The sequence below is a fragment of the Alternaria alternata genome (assembly GCF_001642055.1).
Source record: "Alternaria alternata strain SRC1lrK2f unplaced genomic scaffold CC77scaffold_33, whole genome shotgun sequence".
Lineage (NCBI taxonomy): Eukaryota > Fungi > Ascomycota > Dothideomycetes > Pleosporales > Pleosporaceae > Alternaria > Alternaria alternata.
Window position 1 is genome coordinate 51882 of NW_017306222.1, and position 16647 is coordinate 68528.

General features: G+C 51.3%; 8 protein-coding genes across 8 annotated transcripts; 4 read left to right on the forward strand and 4 right to left on the reverse strand.

Annotated features, from left to right (window-relative positions):
* Positions 1-380: 380 nt before the first annotated feature.
* CC77DRAFT_1067077 (hypothetical protein) lies at positions 381-748 on the reverse strand (the record flags this gene model as incomplete). Its single annotated transcript, XM_018528952.1, has 3 exons — positions 381-404; positions 460-507; positions 563-748. 3 exons carry the CDS (start codon positions 746-748, stop codon positions 381-383), a joined length of 258 nt encoding a protein of 85 aa, XP_018379684.1.
* Positions 749-1635: 887 nt separating this feature from the next.
* CC77DRAFT_568196 (kinase-like protein) lies at positions 1636-4193 on the forward strand. The gene is made up of 5 exons (XM_018532245.1): positions 1636-1722; positions 1774-2615; positions 2674-3507; positions 3630-4031; positions 4083-4193. The coding sequence occupies exons 2-4, from the start codon at positions 2034-2036 to the stop codon at positions 3930-3932; spliced, it is 1719 nt and encodes a 572-aa protein (XP_018379685.1). The 5' UTR covers positions 1636-1722; positions 1774-2033; the 3' UTR covers positions 3933-4031; positions 4083-4193.
* On the forward strand, positions 4083-5568 carry CC77DRAFT_1025906 (ornithine cyclodeaminase). The gene has a single exon (XM_018526160.1). The coding sequence runs from the start codon at positions 4403-4405 to the stop codon at positions 5486-5488; it is 1086 nt and encodes a 361-aa protein (XP_018379686.1). The 5' UTR covers positions 4083-4402; the 3' UTR covers positions 5489-5568.
* Positions 5569-5615: 47 nt separating this feature from the next.
* CC77DRAFT_949039 (putative FAD dependent oxidoreductase) lies at positions 5616-6726 on the reverse strand (the record flags this gene model as incomplete). Its single annotated transcript, XM_018535232.1, has 3 exons — positions 5616-6365; positions 6414-6525; positions 6587-6726. The coding sequence occupies 3 exons, from the start codon at positions 6724-6726 to the stop codon at positions 5616-5618; spliced, it is 1002 nt and encodes a 333-aa protein (XP_018379687.1).
* A 413-nt stretch (positions 6727-7139) lies between these two features.
* CC77DRAFT_1025908 (phosphoribosylformylglycinamidine synthase) lies at positions 7140-11837 on the forward strand. Its single transcript, XM_018526161.1, has one exon. The coding sequence runs from the start codon at positions 7386-7388 to the stop codon at positions 11484-11486; it is 4101 nt and encodes a 1366-aa protein (XP_018379688.1). The 5' UTR covers positions 7140-7385; the 3' UTR covers positions 11487-11837.
* On the reverse strand, positions 11547-11861 carry CC77DRAFT_949254 (hypothetical protein; the record flags this gene model as incomplete). Its single annotated transcript, XM_018535244.1, has 1 exon — positions 11547-11861. A coding segment is annotated over one exon (315 nt), but the record flags the coding sequence as incomplete, so codon positions are not given.
* Positions 11796-14086, forward strand: CC77DRAFT_1001526 (DAO-domain-containing protein). The gene is made up of 2 exons (XM_018523155.1): positions 11796-12929; positions 12982-14086. Exons 1-2 carry the CDS (start codon positions 12276-12278, stop codon positions 13924-13926), a joined length of 1599 nt encoding a protein of 532 aa, XP_018379690.1. The 5' UTR covers positions 11796-12275; the 3' UTR covers positions 13927-14086.
* Positions 14087-14453: 367 nt separating this feature from the next.
* On the reverse strand, positions 14454-16576 carry CC77DRAFT_568317 (azole resistance protein). The gene is made up of 5 exons (XM_018532246.1): positions 16159-16576; positions 15903-16112; positions 15670-15850; positions 14884-15622; positions 14454-14820 (listed from the first exon to the last, which is right to left on the reverse strand). The coding sequence occupies exons 1-5, from the start codon at positions 16370-16372 to the stop codon at positions 14464-14466; spliced, it is 1701 nt and encodes a 566-aa protein (XP_018379691.1). The 5' UTR covers positions 16373-16576; the 3' UTR covers positions 14454-14463.
* Positions 16577-16647: the final 71 nt, after the last annotated feature.

Sequence of the window (16647 nt, forward strand, 5' to 3'; positions counted from 1 at the left end):
GTAATATGTCATAAGATCGCGTGACATTTCGCAATCGTGCTTGATGTTGCGCTAGAGCAGGGCTAACAGATACAGCAGTATACACAGCCGTGTATCCTAGGTACCATCAACACAAGATCATTGTCAAGTGAAGACGTTCGGGTGAGATAGCCTCGCACCTCGCAGCCCAGGCACTGCCCCACTTCGCCTCCGTACTTAGCGCTGCCCCCTGACATCTCCAGGGCTGCGACCCGCTGCTCCTCCTTCCCACCTTCCCAAGATCATCACAGCACACCCGGATACGATTCGATCACACGAGAAATTGAACGACTGCAACATTCGCCATGCTTTGTACATCTGTACAGTATCCGCGAGCTCTAAGTATTTATAGTTGGTTTCTGTTATCGGCACTCCTCGATATCGTCCTATGCAACGTTAGACACGGCGGCTGTGGGCATGAACTAAGATCATCGAACTTACCGCTGTAAGCAGCCCAGGCGCTTTGATACAGTACACATTATGCATCATCTGGTGTCTAGGATTAGTAAACTCCAACTTCGCCGTTCTGTAGGAATCTACCCACATGAATCTCGAACTCCGATCCAAACTTCAGTCTTAGCTTGTCCATCAACTTTCCTGGGTCTATGTCCATGACGTCAATTGGTTGAACGCTGCTTCCGCTGGGATGCGCCGGTTGCTCTGGGTCCGAAAATGTTCGTTTTTTCGTTGGGGAATTAGCGGAAGGCAAGAGCTTCTTAAGAGCAGTCATCGTTTGAACGGAAGCTTAAAGATGAAGATACATGTCGTCGGATTGCAAGAGTTGCCCTGAACGCGCTGTTATACTCGGCGCTCTGTTGCCCGGTAGGCTGAGCTCTTTGTTGACATGGCGTTGTTACTCCAATCCGGCGTACGTCAAGCACCAATCACACTTGTACCCAGTACACCAACTCCGTTAGCGGCTGAGGCATGTTGAAGGCGTAGATGTCACCCGTCTGCCTCTTTCAGCTTCACCAGTCTTGTGAACCGGGCAACCCGAGGTATGGACATTTTACCTAACATAGCCCCAAGTGTGGCGGCAGCTGACAGGTTGAAGCGGATGGCTTATATCTCGTACTCTGGCCTCAGATGTTCTCAGTCACTACGAGTGAGGCAGTCGGATTCTAAGACCGCGCGCTATGACCTTGCCAGTAGAGGGATCAGACCGGTATATCGGGGCATAGGTAAAACTGGGGGTTAGTTCGCTCAGTGTATGGATTAGCGGCATGGTGAAGAATGGTCATATTGTGGTCATGCAAATTTGAGCCTGTGCCACCTGCAGGGGTATCGCAATCCCGCAATCTTGGACCCCACACCCAATCGCTTCTTCGAGGAGTGCTATGCCTGAGGAAGCTTTAAGGTTAGGAGATCAACTCGATTTGTTGACATGTTTGTTGCTCCAGTGTTTTCCTTGCCTTAGGATTCGTTGGTCGTCATGCTCGGCCACAAATTCTGAACACCGCTCTAATGTACCCGTTAGGCCAGAAACTCCAGGAAAAATTGCTGAATCCAGTGCCACGCAGCAGACGTGCGTCAGCAAGCGCGTCCACAAGCAATAAAGAGCGAGCTCACCGGGTAGACAACCCCACCGGAACCGCTACTCGAGGTGCGTTGTTAGTGCAACAAGTTTCAGGCTCAATGGCTGACGCAGTCATATAGACCCACAGCCAAAGGCCCGCCCATTAAGTGTGCCTTTGTTTAGTCAAGGTTCGGATACATACGCATATGCTAAGTTCAGCCCTCTAACGAGACCATTAGGAGACTTGGTACATCGTCCATCTGGTGCCGCTAGCTTACGCTGGAGTTCAAGCAGTCTAAAGACTGCTCAGTCTGTCGCTGATGGCTACACCAAGGAAGTCAGAGATTTCAACATTGCCAGGGGAACAGCAGAGAAGATAGAGCAAACAAAAGACTCATTCGTCAAGCAACGGCATGCGCAGCCCGATTCTGGCACCTTTACAGCAGTCGTGTTGGCTCAAAGATGGTTGGGAAGATTACGACTCCAAGATCCTCACCCAATGACCAGGAAGCTTCAGCAAGCTTCACAAACCTCTTATCGCCAACAGAAGTTTATACCAGAGTCGCAAATCCGAGATATCGTGCGAGATGAAGTTATCCAAGCTGAACTCTCCAAGTCAAACAAGTCCGTTGGCAAGCCGTCCAGAATGTTGAAAGCTCCGGTCGTTTCCAAGAATTACGAGTCATACAGGAAGATACTTGCAATACTATATCTCATGAAACGACCTTCTAAGATCCGACTGTTTGTCAAGGCCGGGCTTTGCGATGACCAACTTCCCTTCAAAAAGGCTCAGCACCTGGGTAGGTTTGATCGGTCAGCTACATTAACTAGTCGAAACACACCTGGTTCTGCCAACATAAAGTTTACAAGACCAGAAGATGCCGATGAGTTTCTGGACCGACAGTGGTCAGTACTTGCGCCTGTTTTTTCCGGATCCGATGGAATTGTCCCACATGACGACTTCGAGTGTGAATCGATCTTACCATTCCTCCCGGAAACAACTATCGCGAAAGAGGGGGGCTCTAGCAAGGTATTTAAAGCCAAGATTCATCCTGACCATCATAACTTATGTCAACCGAAAGTAAGTTTTGACTACACCTGACTATGATGCAAAATAACTAACAGACCTCGCAAACTAGGGTGGCCTCAACATTTATGCAGTCAAGACATTGAAGTCAAAAGATGACAGAGCCTTTCGCCAAGAGGTTACTGTTCTGAGAAGACTCAGTACCAGCAAGCATGCTCATGCTCACCTCATCACTTTACTAGCCACCTATAAACAAGGCGCAGCATACCATCTTATTTTCCCATGGGCCGATGCCGATCTTTTCGATTATTGGAAGCGACGTCAAGAGGCGCCCCCAGAACATGACCAGACAGGTGCATGGGTAATAGAGCAATGTCGAGGGCTTGCAGATGGACTCAACAGCGTCCATCGTTATGCGACATTCTCCGGGACGTCTATCCTTGACGCTTTCAAACTTTCCAGCAGGACTGAGACAGATAGACACCATGCCACCTACACTGGTAGTGCAAATGCCGATCGTTCGACCAGAAATCTGTTTGGCCGTCATGGTGATCTGAAACCACAGAATATCCTCTGGTATCCAGATTCCCAGACTACGGGTGGTCATGGCGTCCTGAAAATTACCGACTTTGGAGTGACTCGGTTCAATACAGAGAACATGTGGGATACCCAGAAGACTGGTAAATTGCCGAACTCGCCTACCTATCGGTCACCAGAGAGTGATCTTGACGGCAAGCTTACTACTGCTTGCGATGTTTGGGCCCTCGGATGCGTATACCTGGAATTTGTCGCTTGGTATTTTGGTGGTTACAGACTAGTCCAAAGGTTCGGCGAGCAGCGGTTGGCACCTGATCCTCGTATGGCGAACATGCGAACAGACACTTTCTTCACGATAGTCGAGAGAGAAGGTGAGAAAACAGCCGACGTGAAGCCAGCGGTCCTCAAGGTAAGCCTGAGATCTCCATATTCACGTGTTATTACTATTTATGCCCGAATCACTCTTTGGACATATTGCGGAGCGGCCTTGAATTTAGCTGTTCACACCTCACCACCACTAACCTATCACAGGTGATTGAAGAGCTGCGAGAACATCATCGCTGCACAGGAGACTATAGCAACTTTCTTGACATGATCAAGGATGATATGCTAGTCACTCACTCACCAGAAGCGCCGGGCAGTGTAGATGGGAGCTTGATACTTCAGAAATCAGTTTCAGAACCAGTTGGTACCCCACGCTTGGGATATATCCGACGAAAGAGTTGTGGGGATGTGTTTCGTAGATTGGGCGACATCAACCCTCGTTCTGACCAGGAAGAACCAACTTCCCCTATAACCCAGTCACATCGCACATGGCCACAATGGCAGCCATGAGTCGAGGAAGTGCTGTTGCCAAACAGGCGGTTGGGTAGGTGACGTACTACCAATTATTAGCCTGACAACGAGTAGCTATAGCAACAAGAGTGCGTCTGAGTAAGATATAAGATACAAAACTCGCGACAAGTTGTGCTAACAAAGACTTAGGTATCTGCGCATCTTGATGTTGGACCTCACTCGTACGGTGTGATGCCGAACTGTCCATTTGCTGCCCACTGTCCAAGGTACCTGAGTATGGTGGGGCCAGTGGGCCGACAATACCCGCAGGCAGGTATCTCCGCGTATAGCGGGGAAATCGATACCAGGCAACAGGGAAGCACACCGACATCGGGTTAACAACGGAAGACAACTAGGAGTCAGATCTCTATCACTAAAAGAGTCCAAAGGTTATCAAGTGCAAAGGAAGTGACCAACCGGACGATATCAAACCAACCGTCTCGCTAGATTCGGCCCTTCCGTCAAGCACCATGACTTTCACTATCCTCTCCGACGCTGACGTTCAGACCCTCCTTCATAACATCTCTCAATCTGACGTCCAAGAATTGGCGTCTGCTCTCAACCAAGCTCTCATCCAATATTCTTGCAACGATGAACTTCCCTACCAACCACACCGCGCCAATGTCACTCGACCAAATGGTCAAGTCAGCCTCTTCATGCCCGCAACGACACCATCATCTATCGGCGTAAAGATGGTCGGTGTCGCACCATCTCAAACGCCTCCGCCTGGAGAGAAGCCCAAGCCTGCATTGCGGAGTGTCCTTACCATTTGCGATGAGTTGGGTCAGGCTGTAGGCGTGTTAAATGCAGCTGAGTTGACGGCATTTAGGACGTCGCTGGGTAGTATGTTGTTGTATCGGTACCGGAAGAAGACAGAAAACATCATTGTATTTGGAGCGGGGAAGCAGGCGGAGTGGCACATACGCCTTGCTATTCTTCTCAAAGGGGACGACATCCGAAAGATCACGATTGTAAACCGATCCAGTGCAAGAGCAAAGGACCTAGTAGACTCACTCACACAGTCGAAAGTGGGGTCCCATATCAAGATGGAAGTTTTTGAAGAGAAGGAGAATGGTTTGGAAGACTTGATCACCGAAGCAGATGTCATGTTTTGCACGACACCCAGCACATCTCCCTTGTTCCCTGCCTCATACCTTTTGTCCGACTCTGGTCTTAGTAAATCCCGGTTCATCTCTGCGATTGGCTCCTATCGTCTGGACATGCAGGAGATTGACCCCGAACTGCTTAAGCATATCACCAACCCTTCCGGCCCTTTTGCGTCTCAAGTGCACCAAGGGTATATTACAGTCGATAGTATCAAGGGATGCATGGATGAGGCTGGCGAGTTGGTGGCCGCTGGATTGAAACCAGAACAGATGCTCGAGGCGGGGAAGATAGACGGGTTGAGAGAGGATGAAGGTGTACAGAAGTGGCTTGAGGAAGGATTTGTGGTATATAAGAGCGTTGGAGTAGGTATCATGGATATCGCAATTGGGAAGTCATTGATGGATTTAGCTGCGGAGAAGGGTGTGGGTGTACATTTGGATAGCTTTTGAGGCGGCCTGGGATGGATGGGGTTGTCGACTAGTACGGTAATGATAAAGTCAATATGCTTGAAAATATATTGTGGTGCTATCCGTTCGACGTGTTAAAGGCTTTATCTATGGTTGCTATGTATCCCGCTCACAACTTCGCCTTAACGCTTTCCTCGACAAGGTCTTTCACCCTTTCCGCTACCCCAAAAGCATATAGATACCCCAATCCACCAACGCCATACGCATGCACTACGTGACCCTCTCTCTCCAACCTCAGGCCGCCTTCTCTCGCAGGTCGGAACCCCACGATATCCTCACCATGTTTGTTTAGATCAACCCAGTCGAACTTCCCGTTAGTCATCGTGTTGACGCGTTCAAGAATGTCCGGTCGCAAACTCCTGTCTGGCTGAGTCTGAGTGTTGGACGGTTGACTGACGCCACCCAAGATTATGCCGCCATCTGACGAGCGAGGAATGCAATACGTGTAATGAGAGCCTTGATGTAGGATGGCTTGGTCTAGCAGAGAAGATCTTCCAGAGGTTGCGCAGTCGACAAACATTGTTTGACCGCGGATACCGTAGACGGTGGGGTCGATTGCAAGACCTCGTGCGCCTATACCGCTGGCGTTTACCACTATATCTGCTGCGGTTAGGTCTTGTAAATCCTGCATAGAGGATACAGCTTTTTGGATGAACTTGACTCCTCGATTCCGGAGTTGAATTGTTAGCCAGGGGAGGATGTCGTTCGGGTTGACGACGAGTCCATTGTAAGAGTAGCCTAGTGTAACGCCAGGGGGAAGTTGAGATTCTTGGAGCATCTGGAAGTTTTGCATATAAGGTCTGTACCACACAGGTGCTGTTCGGGGTCTATCATCGTAGTATTCGGTTATGCGAATCCTCTTACTCTAGATTCAGTAAATGTTTAACCGGGTTTAGAAGTAGCTAACCTTTACTCCACTTTCCGGGACCGTATCTAGAAGATGGCTGTAGAAGTTGATTGATGCCAGTTGGAGATCATTGAAACCAGTGTTAGGATGTGGTGCTAGGAGGGCACCTGCCCTGCAAATGTCGACCAGGTTAGTGACATGTCATGGTAGAGTCGAAGCCATAGCTGACTGACCATGGACTAGCCCATTCAGTAGACTTGTCGCCATATAAGTTTCGCGCTACAATGGTGACTTTGTTGCCAGCTTCCAAGAGCAGGTAGGCACACGCGAGGCCTGTAATACCAGCACCGGCGATGGCGATGTGCTTAGGCATTGTATACGATGCAGTTTAGCTATGAGACAATAAGATGTATAAGAAGTGAAGGAACAAGAAACGCTGCTGTCTTGTCTACCTCACGATTGTAGTTAGCGCTTGGTGTTTGGGTAGTTGATATACCGACACCGACACGCTTATCATGTCCCATAATTGTATGCGCGTATGGACGCTGGTCAAACGGGTGCCGATTATAGCCGACAACATCGAATCAGCACAACGACTAATGTATTTCGGAATTGTATACAGCATTTCCCGTCGGGCTTCCGTCAAGGTATGGTCTTCTTAACCGGGTTGCATATCATTGCGATGTCGGGCCAGGAGAGAGATATGTACGTTCGCGCCCAATCGTGGTAGATTTCGGCGGCGCCTTCTAAGAGCGCAGAAGAAAAGATGGAATACTAGAAACTCGCAGCATAGCCGGAGACGTGCAGGAGATTTGCGCAATCGCGCTGTGTCTAATGGACACTAAAGCGAGAAGTTGCCCTCTATGGAGTGTACATCGGAGGAGGACAAGGATGCGGCGGCAGTGACGCGCGCCGATTTTTTTTTGTGAAAGTTTCCCCTCCCCCGCCATCCATGTGAAGACGGCCGTGATCGCTCTTGTCTTCGGACACCCGCGATATCGACTCGAACAAACCGATTAGGCGTCACACAAGATGGCGTCAAACGAGGACCCATATCTCATCCTCCCGGGCTCGTCGGCCTACTCCGACTTCCGTCTCCAGCGCCTAGCCCAGGCCATTGGCGCAAAGGAAGTGCGCTCGCTCTGGGTGCACTTTGTCAACCCCCTCAAGCAACTCAGCGACGACGAGTTGAAGACACTGCAGCAACTCCTCCACTATGGCGAGTACCCCAGCAGCGACGACCGCCTTTCCCAGGCCCTCCTCGACGCCGTCCACCGCGGCGGCGAACCTCGCGACGCCAACACGGTCCTCTTCTACGTCTGCCCACGGGCTGGCACCATATCGCCATGGAGCTCCCTCGCCTCCATGATTGCGCGCACATGCACCCTTGAGAATGCAGTCAAGCGCGTCGAGCGCGGCATGGTCATCGCCGCCACCTTCGACCGCACCCTCGAGGCCGACGAGATCCCCAACCGCGACCACCTCTACGACCGCATGACGCAGACGATAAGCCGCACCGCCCCGAATCTCGATGCCATCTTTGGTGAGAGCGAGCCGGCCCAGGCGACGACCATCAAGTTCGACGAGTACAACAGCGCCCACGCCGCCCTGGACCACGCCAACAGGGAGCTGGGCCTGGCTATGGACAAGTCCGAGATTGACTATCTCGTCGAGGCCTACACACAGGAGCTGAAGAGAGGCCCGGTCGACGTCGAATTGTTCATGTTTGCCCAGGTCAACTCGGAGCACTGCCGACACAAGCAGTTCAATGCCGAGTTCACCGTCGACGGCATGCGCAAGTCCATGTCGCTGTTTGGCATGATCCGCAACACCCACCAGAAGCACCCCAACCACGTCGTAAGCGCATACAGCGACAACGCTGCCGTCTTGAACGGCGAGGAGGCCAGCTTCTGGGCGCCCAACGATCTCACAGGCGAGTGGCACGGCACCAAAGAGACGGTACACATCCTCTGCAAGGTCGAGACACACAATCACCCGACCGCCGTTTCACCGTTCCCGGGAGCGGCTACGGGCTCTGGAGGTGAGATTCGAGATGAGGGAGCTGTCGGAAGGGGTTCCAAGCCCAAGGCCGGACTGGCAGGCTTCACTGTGTCTGACCTGAACATCGAGGGCTTTGAGCGCCCATGGGAGCTGAAAGATGTCGGAAAGCCTTCGCACATCGCCAGTGCCCAGGACATCATGCTCGAGGCACCCATCGGCAGCGCCCAGTTCAACAACGAGTTCGGTCGCCCATGCACCACGGGCTACTTCCGCACCATGCTTATGCGCGTCTTCACAAACGAGAAGGAGTCAGAGTTACGAGGATACCACAAGCCTATTATGCTAGCAGGTGGTGTCGGAACGGTCAGGCCACAGCACGCGCTCAAGGACCCGGACGTTGTACCAGCTGGCTCGCATCTCCTCGTCATCGGTGGACCCGCCATGCTTATCGGTCTCGGTGGCGGTGCGGCATCCAGTATCCAATCCGGCGAGGGCAAGGTCGATCTCGACTTTGCCAGTGTGCAGCGAGGCAACCCCGAGGTGCAGAGACGTGCGCAAGAAGTCATCGACGCATGCCGCTCAATGGGCGACAAGAACCCCATCCTCTTCATTCACGATGTCGGAGCGGGTGGTCTGTCAAACGCACTTCCCGAGCTCGTTCACGACTCTGGTCTTGGTGCCATCTTTGAGCTACGCGAGATAGACAACGTTGACAAGAGCATGAGCCCACTGCAGATCTGGTGCTGTGAGGCTCAAGAGCGGTATGTACTTGCAGTCAGTCCTGATCAGCTCGACCTGTTCAAGCGCATCTGCCACCGAGAGCGATGCGGTTACTCCGTTGTTGGCAAAGCGACCAAAGAGCAGCGTCTGGTGCTGAATGACAGGGACTCCAAGGAGAACCCTACACCCATCGACCTTCCAATGGCTACACTGTTTGGAAAGCCACCAAAGATGTCGCGCATTGTTGAGAGCCGCAAGCTGAGGCTTCCTGCTTTTGACAGCAGCTTGTCAATGTACATCCCTGACACGCCTAAGGATGGCTTGGTCGCTGAGGCCGTAGACCGAGTTCTCACTCTCCCAGCTGTAGGATCCAAGTCTTTCCTTATCACTATTGGAGACCGAACTGTGGGCGGCCTTACCGCTCGCGATCAGATGGTTGGCAAGTGGCAAACCCCGGTGGCTGATGTATCGGTAACAGCTACATCGCTGCTGGCTGGTGTCAAGACTGGCGAGGCTATGACTATGGGTGAGAAGCCTACACTGGCGCTCATCTCCCCAGCAGCATCCGCCAGGATGGCTGTGGCGGAATCTCTGATGAACATCGCTGCAGCGAGTCTCTTCGATAGGCTTGCCAGAGTCCGACTCTCGGCCAACTGGATGTCCGCAAGCAGTCATCCCGGAGAGGGTGCAGCTCTGTACGAGGCTGTTGAGGCCATCGGCATGGATCTTTGCCCTAAACTTGGTATATCTATCCCCGTCGGCAAGGACTCAATGAGCATGAAGATGAAGTGGTCGGACAACGGGGAGGCCAAGGAAGTTACTGCACCCATGTCGCTCGTCATTACGGCGTTTGCACCTGTCAACCGCATTGACCGAACCTGGACGCCCGCCCTGGAGAGAGTCGAAGACGTTGGTGAGACGATTCTTATGTTTGTCGACCTAGCAGCGGGCAAGAAGCACATGGGCGGCTCTGCTTTGGCGCAGACATTCGGGCAGGTTGGCGACGAAGCGCCTGATGTCTACGATGCCGATATCATCAAGGACTACTTTGACGCTATCGAACAACTCCATGACTCTGGAATCGTCCTCGCCTACCACGACAGGTCTGACGGTGGTCTCTTCACAACCCTCGCTGAAATGGCCTTTGCCGGACGATGCGGTGTTGAGATCATGCTCGATGGCGTCGCCTCGTCGAGCGAGCCCAAGGACGTACTGGAAACACTGTTCAACGAAGAGCTCGGAGCTGTCTTCCAGGTCAGAAAGAAGGATGAAGTTGCCTTTAACCGCTGCTTTGCAACTTGCGGACCACCTCCAGGTATGATCAAGAAGATCGGTCGTGTCGCAGAAGCGCCCAAACAAGACGTTTCCTTTTATGTCGGCACTCAATGCGTTTACCGCAACAGCCGCCAGAAGCTTCAGCAACGCTGGGCGGAGACCTCGTACCGGATGCAGAAGCTTCGTGACAACCCTGCTTGCGCCGACACCGAATTCAAGAGCATCCTCGACGACAAGGACCCTGGTCTCTCGTACAACCTCACCTTCAAACCCGCTGAAAATATCCTACCCTTCATGTCTAACCTCAAATCACCTTTCACTGCCAAGCCGCGTGTGGCCATTCTTCGCGAAGAAGGTGTGAATGGTCAAGCAGAGATGGCATTCGCTTTCCATCAAGCTGGATTCACTGCCATTGATGTACACATGACTGACATCATCTCTTCACGAGTCTCACTCGCTGGATTTGTGGGTCTTGCAGCCTGCGGTGGTTTCTCCTACGGTGATGTACTCGGCGCAGGTCAAGGTTGGGCAAAGTCCGTCCTCTTGCATCCCAACACACGCAAAGAGTTCCAAACCTTCTTCAACCGCCCAGACACCTTTGCTCTTGGTGTCTGCAACGGCTGCCAGTTCATGAGCAAGCTTAAGGAACTCATTCCTGGTGCGGAGTTATGGCCAAGCTTCGAGCGCAACGCATCCGAGCAATACGAGGCGCGTGTCTGTATGGTTGAAGTTCTCGATCCCAAAGGACCCAACACACCACCATCCGTCTTCTTGCACGGCATGGCCGGTTCCAAACTTCCCATTGTCACCGCACACGGCGAGGGACGCGCTCACTTCTCTAACTCGGCTTCTTCTGTCTCCAGCCCACAAACCCTGTACAACGAGAACCTCGTCTCCCTCCGCTATGTCGACAACTACGGAAAGCAGACCGAGACATACCCATACAACCCCAACGGCAGTCCAATGGGTATCACCGGTGTGAGGAGTACCAATGGAAGGGTGTTGGCGCTCATGCCGCACCCCGAGCGAACCATCTTGAAGGAGGTGGGTAGCTACATCCCACGGGATACCGAAGGATGGGGTGAGCTCGGCCCGTGGTCGCGCATGTTCAAGAGTGCCAGGCGATGGGTCGGTTAAAGTGGATACTCGATGAAAGATAGGATTTCATATGCATTGGAGTTGGCGTTACAGGCGGATTCACCTTCGGTTTTCACGATACACGAAAAATGATAGATCCTCAGTTCCCAAAACGTCCGCCAATATACAAAAAGTGAAGCAGTTGCCCGCCTCATCTTCTATTACGCCAGTGCTCGCCTTGTGTAGCAAACCGCCACGATCCAGCACACTCTCTCCGTCCTTTCCTTGCGAGGAACAAAAAGGCGCAAAAACATACAACAGCGGGGATTCGCTAGTGGTCACCCACCTAACTACTAATCCGCCGGTACACTGCTTGTATATGGCTGAGCGGACGGGAAGCCTAATTTTCAGTGTCCTATGGTCGTATGTGACAGGAAAACCAGATAAGCTTATTATTTACCGATGAAAACTTGGCTGATGTCTTCCGTCCTGGAAGTTGAATCCGGTCCGTTGTCAGATACCCATCTTGAAGCTATGCAGGACCCCCAATTAGCAAAGGCTTCAACGGCGATGTGCGCTACTGTTCACACACCCTGTAGCCTACCGGGCGGACCTACTGTGTACCATTTAACAATCGGCTAATATCTTCGGTTGTTCTGGAAATCCAAGTCGTGGAATTGAACCTTGAGGTAGTTGTGAAAATAGTGGGCCTGTAGGTATTGTAGCTAAGCCTAATCACGATAAGCACATCGTATAGCGTTACGTGTTGCTCTAGGATCTTTCTCCAGTTCTCTAAGACAAGCAGGTTTCCCAATCATTTTCGGAACTTCACAAATCATCTACATCAAAATGGGGGCAGTGCTTTCGCTTTTGCAGAACACATGGAGAGTCTTAATTTCAACAATTTCCGTTCTGAAAGCTTTGTCTACCGAGTTCAATCAGGCTTTGAAGCGTGCATCGCAGCCTCCAGGTCTCCCAAGCCCCAAACCATCCCAGCCGTACTGGCTCAACGATCCTCCATATCCTGAACTTGTTAATGTAAGTTCGCCCAAATTGCCGCAGACCGCAGATGTGGCTATCATTGGTTCCGGAATCGCCGGCGCTGCTGTCGCGCGGTCATTGTTACACGAGCGACGCCGTCGTAACATTTGTACGAATGAAAAGGTGATCGTTTTCGACGCGAGACAGCTATGCAGCGGTGCCACCGCTCGAAATGGCGGCCACATCAAACCTTCGATATATGAGTCCTTTTCTCGATTCAGCAAGCTCTTCCCAAAAGATCGCGCTGCTGCACTGGCGCGTTTTCAATCTCTACATATCAATTGTTTGATCGAATTATGTCAAAGCCAAGGCATCAATGCTGCCGAAGCTCGGAGGGTCGAGACTGTTGACTTTTTCCTGGATGAGCAAAGTTTCTCCAAGGCCGTCGCCGATATTGACGAATTGAAGAGGTGGTTGCCAGAAATTGAGATTGCAGTATGGAATAGCAATCAAGCACATGAGGTTTGAGACATCCCTCAACTAATCGAGACGACCCAGGAACTAATAAAGACAGAGGTTTGGCGTCAATAATAGCGTCGTCGGTGCTTTATCCTACCAAGCAGGGGCTATTTGGGCGTACCGGTTTGTTGCATCTATCTGGCGTGGCATTCTGGACGAATTCTCACATAGTCTCTCTGTTGAGACGAATACCCCTGTAGAGTCGATAAGTGTTCCAAAAGATGCCCCGGAAGGCTTCCCGTACGCTTTGCAGACTACTCGAGGAACTGTATTTGTCCGACACGTAGTTCACGCTACCAACGCCTTCGCTAGTCAGCTCGTCCCAGGACTACGCAGCAAGATCGTGGGTGCACAAGCCCATATGTCTGCTCAAAAACCAGGACAAAATTTCGCATATGCTGATGGCATGCACTCCTGGAGTGTTGTTTACGGTGAGGGGTTTGACTACGTCACACAAAGGCCACCAGCCGCAGGTGATTCCAAAGGAGATCTGATGATCGGAGGCGGTTTCCTGCGATCGCTAAAGCAAGGTATCGATCAAGTCGGTCGATATGACGATGGCTCTCCGCTCGACCCTTTGACCACTACACACATTGCAGGCATTTTTCCAGCGATATTTCATCCAAATTGGGGTGTTGGTGCCGAATTGAAGCAAACCTGGTCAGGTATCATCGGCCTGACAGGAGATTCTCTTCCACTAGTCGGTCGCTTGGATACAAAGTTAACAGGGCGGGATACGAGACAACAAAAGCGGACGTCGAGCGACAAGTACCATTGTGGAGAGTGGATTGCAGCAGGTTTCTCCGGAGAGGGCATGGTGTGGGCCTGGCTTTCAGGAGCAGCTCTTGGTATCATGATTGCCGGAAGTGAAGACGATGAATTACCAAAGGTTCCAGGAAGGCCAGGTGGGAAATTGGCGGAGTGGTTTCCAAAAGAACTAATGGTGTCTCATGAGAGGATACGCAGTGCTGACGTTAGTAATCTGGCTAGTCAATCATGAAGAACAGGGTTTTGTCTAGACGCGTCATTGGCACTGTCAAAAGAAATCATACATTTTAGTCACGGAAGAAACCGAAATTCTTCAACTTTCTCCTTTGCCATCCTGTTGTTTACTCTGTCTGCTATACCGAAGCTCATCGAAAGTCATGTCTTCTTTTTTGAAATGTATCTTAGAAATCTACAAGGCCCTTAATATTTGTGGGCTTCCATATTCTAAGCCAACGTGGACTGTGGGAAAGCGCTTGCAGTGTCCGCATTTGTTCGATCCTCGTCTTGCATAGTATGATGCAGCGTTTGGTGACGCGAACGTCGTCCTGACAACTATAGGGACGAAAGAATTGAACAATCAGTGTCAAGCATGTATTGTGTATTCATGCCATTGGTGACCTCAACAGTGTGGAAGGGCTGAGTCAAACGAGGCTGTTAATATGCTATTCGAACTACTTTCATTTTCTTGCCTTGTTGCATATACATTTCCAACACAAACTAAATGCCCCGATTGGTGTCAATTACCCTGACCCAAATAACGGCAGCCTTCTCAGCGCTCACTTTTCGCATCAATACCTGCTTCCACGTCCTGCGACACCGCTTTCTCTGGATTCGGAGCATCTTTCTTGATGCTTACCCACTTAACCATCAGCGACCCGATCATTACGCAAGCGCTGAGGGCTGCTGATAAGATGAACACTCGTGTCAATGAATAGCTATAAGCTGAAACCACCGTGTCAATCTCATTCGCCGGCACCACTTTGCGAAGCTCTGTGGCGCCAGTGTTGATGATGGCTTTGGTGTCGAGACCGGCAATGCCGGATAACCGCTCCACAAGTTGAGTCGAGAACAGATTCTGCCCAACAGCAAGAAAGATGGCGCCACCCTGTTGATTCATGAAGAACATCTGCAGAGGTGAAGATGCGAAGTCAGTGTATGTTTATATGCATTTCGTATAGGCACCACTTACCATCGCCATGCCAAGAGAGACGTCTGAACGGGGCAACACAGTCTGCGCTACCAGATTTGCCGTTTGTGCTCCAACGCCAAGTCCACACCCGTAGAATACTTGATAGCCGATCCATTTGCTTGCGTGGGAGTGTGGGGTAAGTGTAGAAAGGAGGCCACTAGCGATCGATGCGAGGATGGGCGAAAGGAGCATAGCAGGAACATAATATCCGATCTTTTGGGTAGCCACCGCTGTGATGATACCGAAGAGAACGAGTGACAGGACCATCGGTATCGTACGTACACCAGCCTGCATGGCAGACTGGCCCTGGGCTGCCTGGAACCAGATCGCGAGGTAGTACACAGCGTTCATCATGCCGCCAGCGAGAAGAAAGATGAAAAGCATGGCACCACCCATAGAACGGTTCAAAATGACTCGAGGCGGAGCCATAGCCGTGTCTGGCATTGTAAACTCCACAATTAGGAACGCGACGAACGTGACTACGAAAGTCACGAGCAGGCCAATGATTCTCGGTGCCGACCAGGGATCGGTCGTACCTCCCCACTGCAGAGCCATGATGAGGCATACCATCGAAGGCACGAAAAAAGTGAGGCCTATTGGATCGAGGCGCTTGAGCTGCGCGAAAATGGACAGCTTCTCTTTCGGCGTATAGGGGAGATGTAAGAAGAAGAAGACGGTAGCAAAAGCCAAAGCGCCCACAGGAAGGTTGATGTAGAAACAAAATCTCCATGTCAGGGTCCTAATATATGGTCAGCACTGATTCAAGGAGCAGATCGAATAGCTTACGCGCTGTCCGTGAAGGTGCCTCCAACGAAGGGTCCCAATACAGATGACACTCCGAATGCGAGGCCGAAAAAAGAAGTAAAAACGGGTCGCTTGCGTAGTGGGACGAGGGGAACAATGATCATGACCGCACCGCATTGAATGCCTGCCGCTCCTATGCCAGCGATTGCGCGACCAACGATGACTATGATGAAGGTCAGGATGCTGAAGACCTTATGGCTTTGCGTATTACTTACGAACATCGGAAGTAGGTGCAGCCCCGCACAAAGCACTTCCCACCTCAAAGATGAAGATCGACATTAGGAATGTCCATTTCGTACTGTACAGCTGGTATATCTTTCCAAATAGTGGATTGAAGATTGCGCACGTAAGCATATAGCCGCTGCCGTACCAGCCAATATCTGCAATGGAGCCATATGTGTTCGTGATCGCCGGTATAGCAGTAGCTGAGACTCGTTAGTACTGAATCTAGCATATATGAAATTCGCGTACCAATGATCATGCGATCCAGAGCGACGAGGAAGAAGGCGAGATAGATCGAGATGACGATAAGCCAGAACTTGAGCGACTTAGGATCGTAGTTCTTCTCCGCATCGGCATATTCGTTTGTTTTCGGGGGCGGAGTCAAGTCGTCTTTCTCGGTATCCTGGGTGAAGGTGGACGGTCGTGCCTCCGGAAGAGGGTCAGTCGGAGTTGATGTAGTCATTATGTAAACGTTGGTAGGATCGAGCCAAGAATGGAAGAGAAGCTTGATTTTTGATGTGTTACGAACATGGAAACGAAGCCTTGGCTATTATATGTACATTCGGTACGTGCAAGAATCCGAGAAGTGTGTCTTGCTACACGAATGCATTCGGGGAATAGAAATGTCCGACATGGTGCGCGAGCTGCCTTGGTGAACAAGGGGAGCTTACAGCTTTTGCAGATCCCCGAAACAAGCGAGAGAATTAACATAGCTAGAATATCTTTGGAGTCTATACT

Excerpts from the sequence above, each read along its gene's own strand:
- CC77DRAFT_1001526 (XM_018523155.1), top strand. The coding sequence starts at position 12,276 with ATGGGGGCAGTGCTTTCGCTTTTGCAGAACACATGGAGAGTCTTAATT. Across the intron at positions 12,930-12,981 it reads ATAGCAATCAAGCACATGAG|AGGTTTGGCGTCAATAATAG; the intron begins GTTTGAGACATC and ends TAATAAAGACAG.
- CC77DRAFT_568196 (XM_018532245.1), top strand. The coding sequence starts at position 2,034 with ATGACCAGGAAGCTTCAGCAAGCTTCACAAACCTCTTATCGCCAACAG. Across the intron at positions 2,616-2,673 it reads ATAACTTATGTCAACCGAAA|GGTGGCCTCAACATTTATGC; the intron begins GTAAGTTTTGAC and ends CTCGCAAACTAG. Across the intron at positions 3,508-3,629 it reads TGAAGCCAGCGGTCCTCAAG|GTGATTGAAGAGCTGCGAGA; the intron begins GTAAGCCTGAGA and ends AACCTATCACAG.
- CC77DRAFT_1025908 (XM_018526161.1), top strand. The coding sequence starts at position 7,386 with ATGGCGTCAAACGAGGACCCATATCTCATCCTCCCGGGCTCGTCGGCC.
- CC77DRAFT_568317 (XM_018532246.1), bottom strand. The coding sequence starts at position 16,372 with ATGACTACATCAACTCCGACTGACCCTCTTCCGGAGGCACGACCGTCC. Across the intron at positions 16,113-16,158 it reads TCTGGATCGCATGATCATTG|CTACTGCTATACCGGCGATC; the intron begins GTACGCGAATTT and ends AACGAGTCTCAG. Across the intron at positions 14,821-14,883 it reads TCTCTCTTGGCATGGCGATG|ATGTTCTTCATGAATCAACA; the intron begins GTAAGTGGTGCC and ends TCACCTCTGCAG.
- CC77DRAFT_1025906 (XM_018526160.1), top strand. The coding sequence starts at position 4,403 with ATGACTTTCACTATCCTCTCCGACGCTGACGTTCAGACCCTCCTTCAT.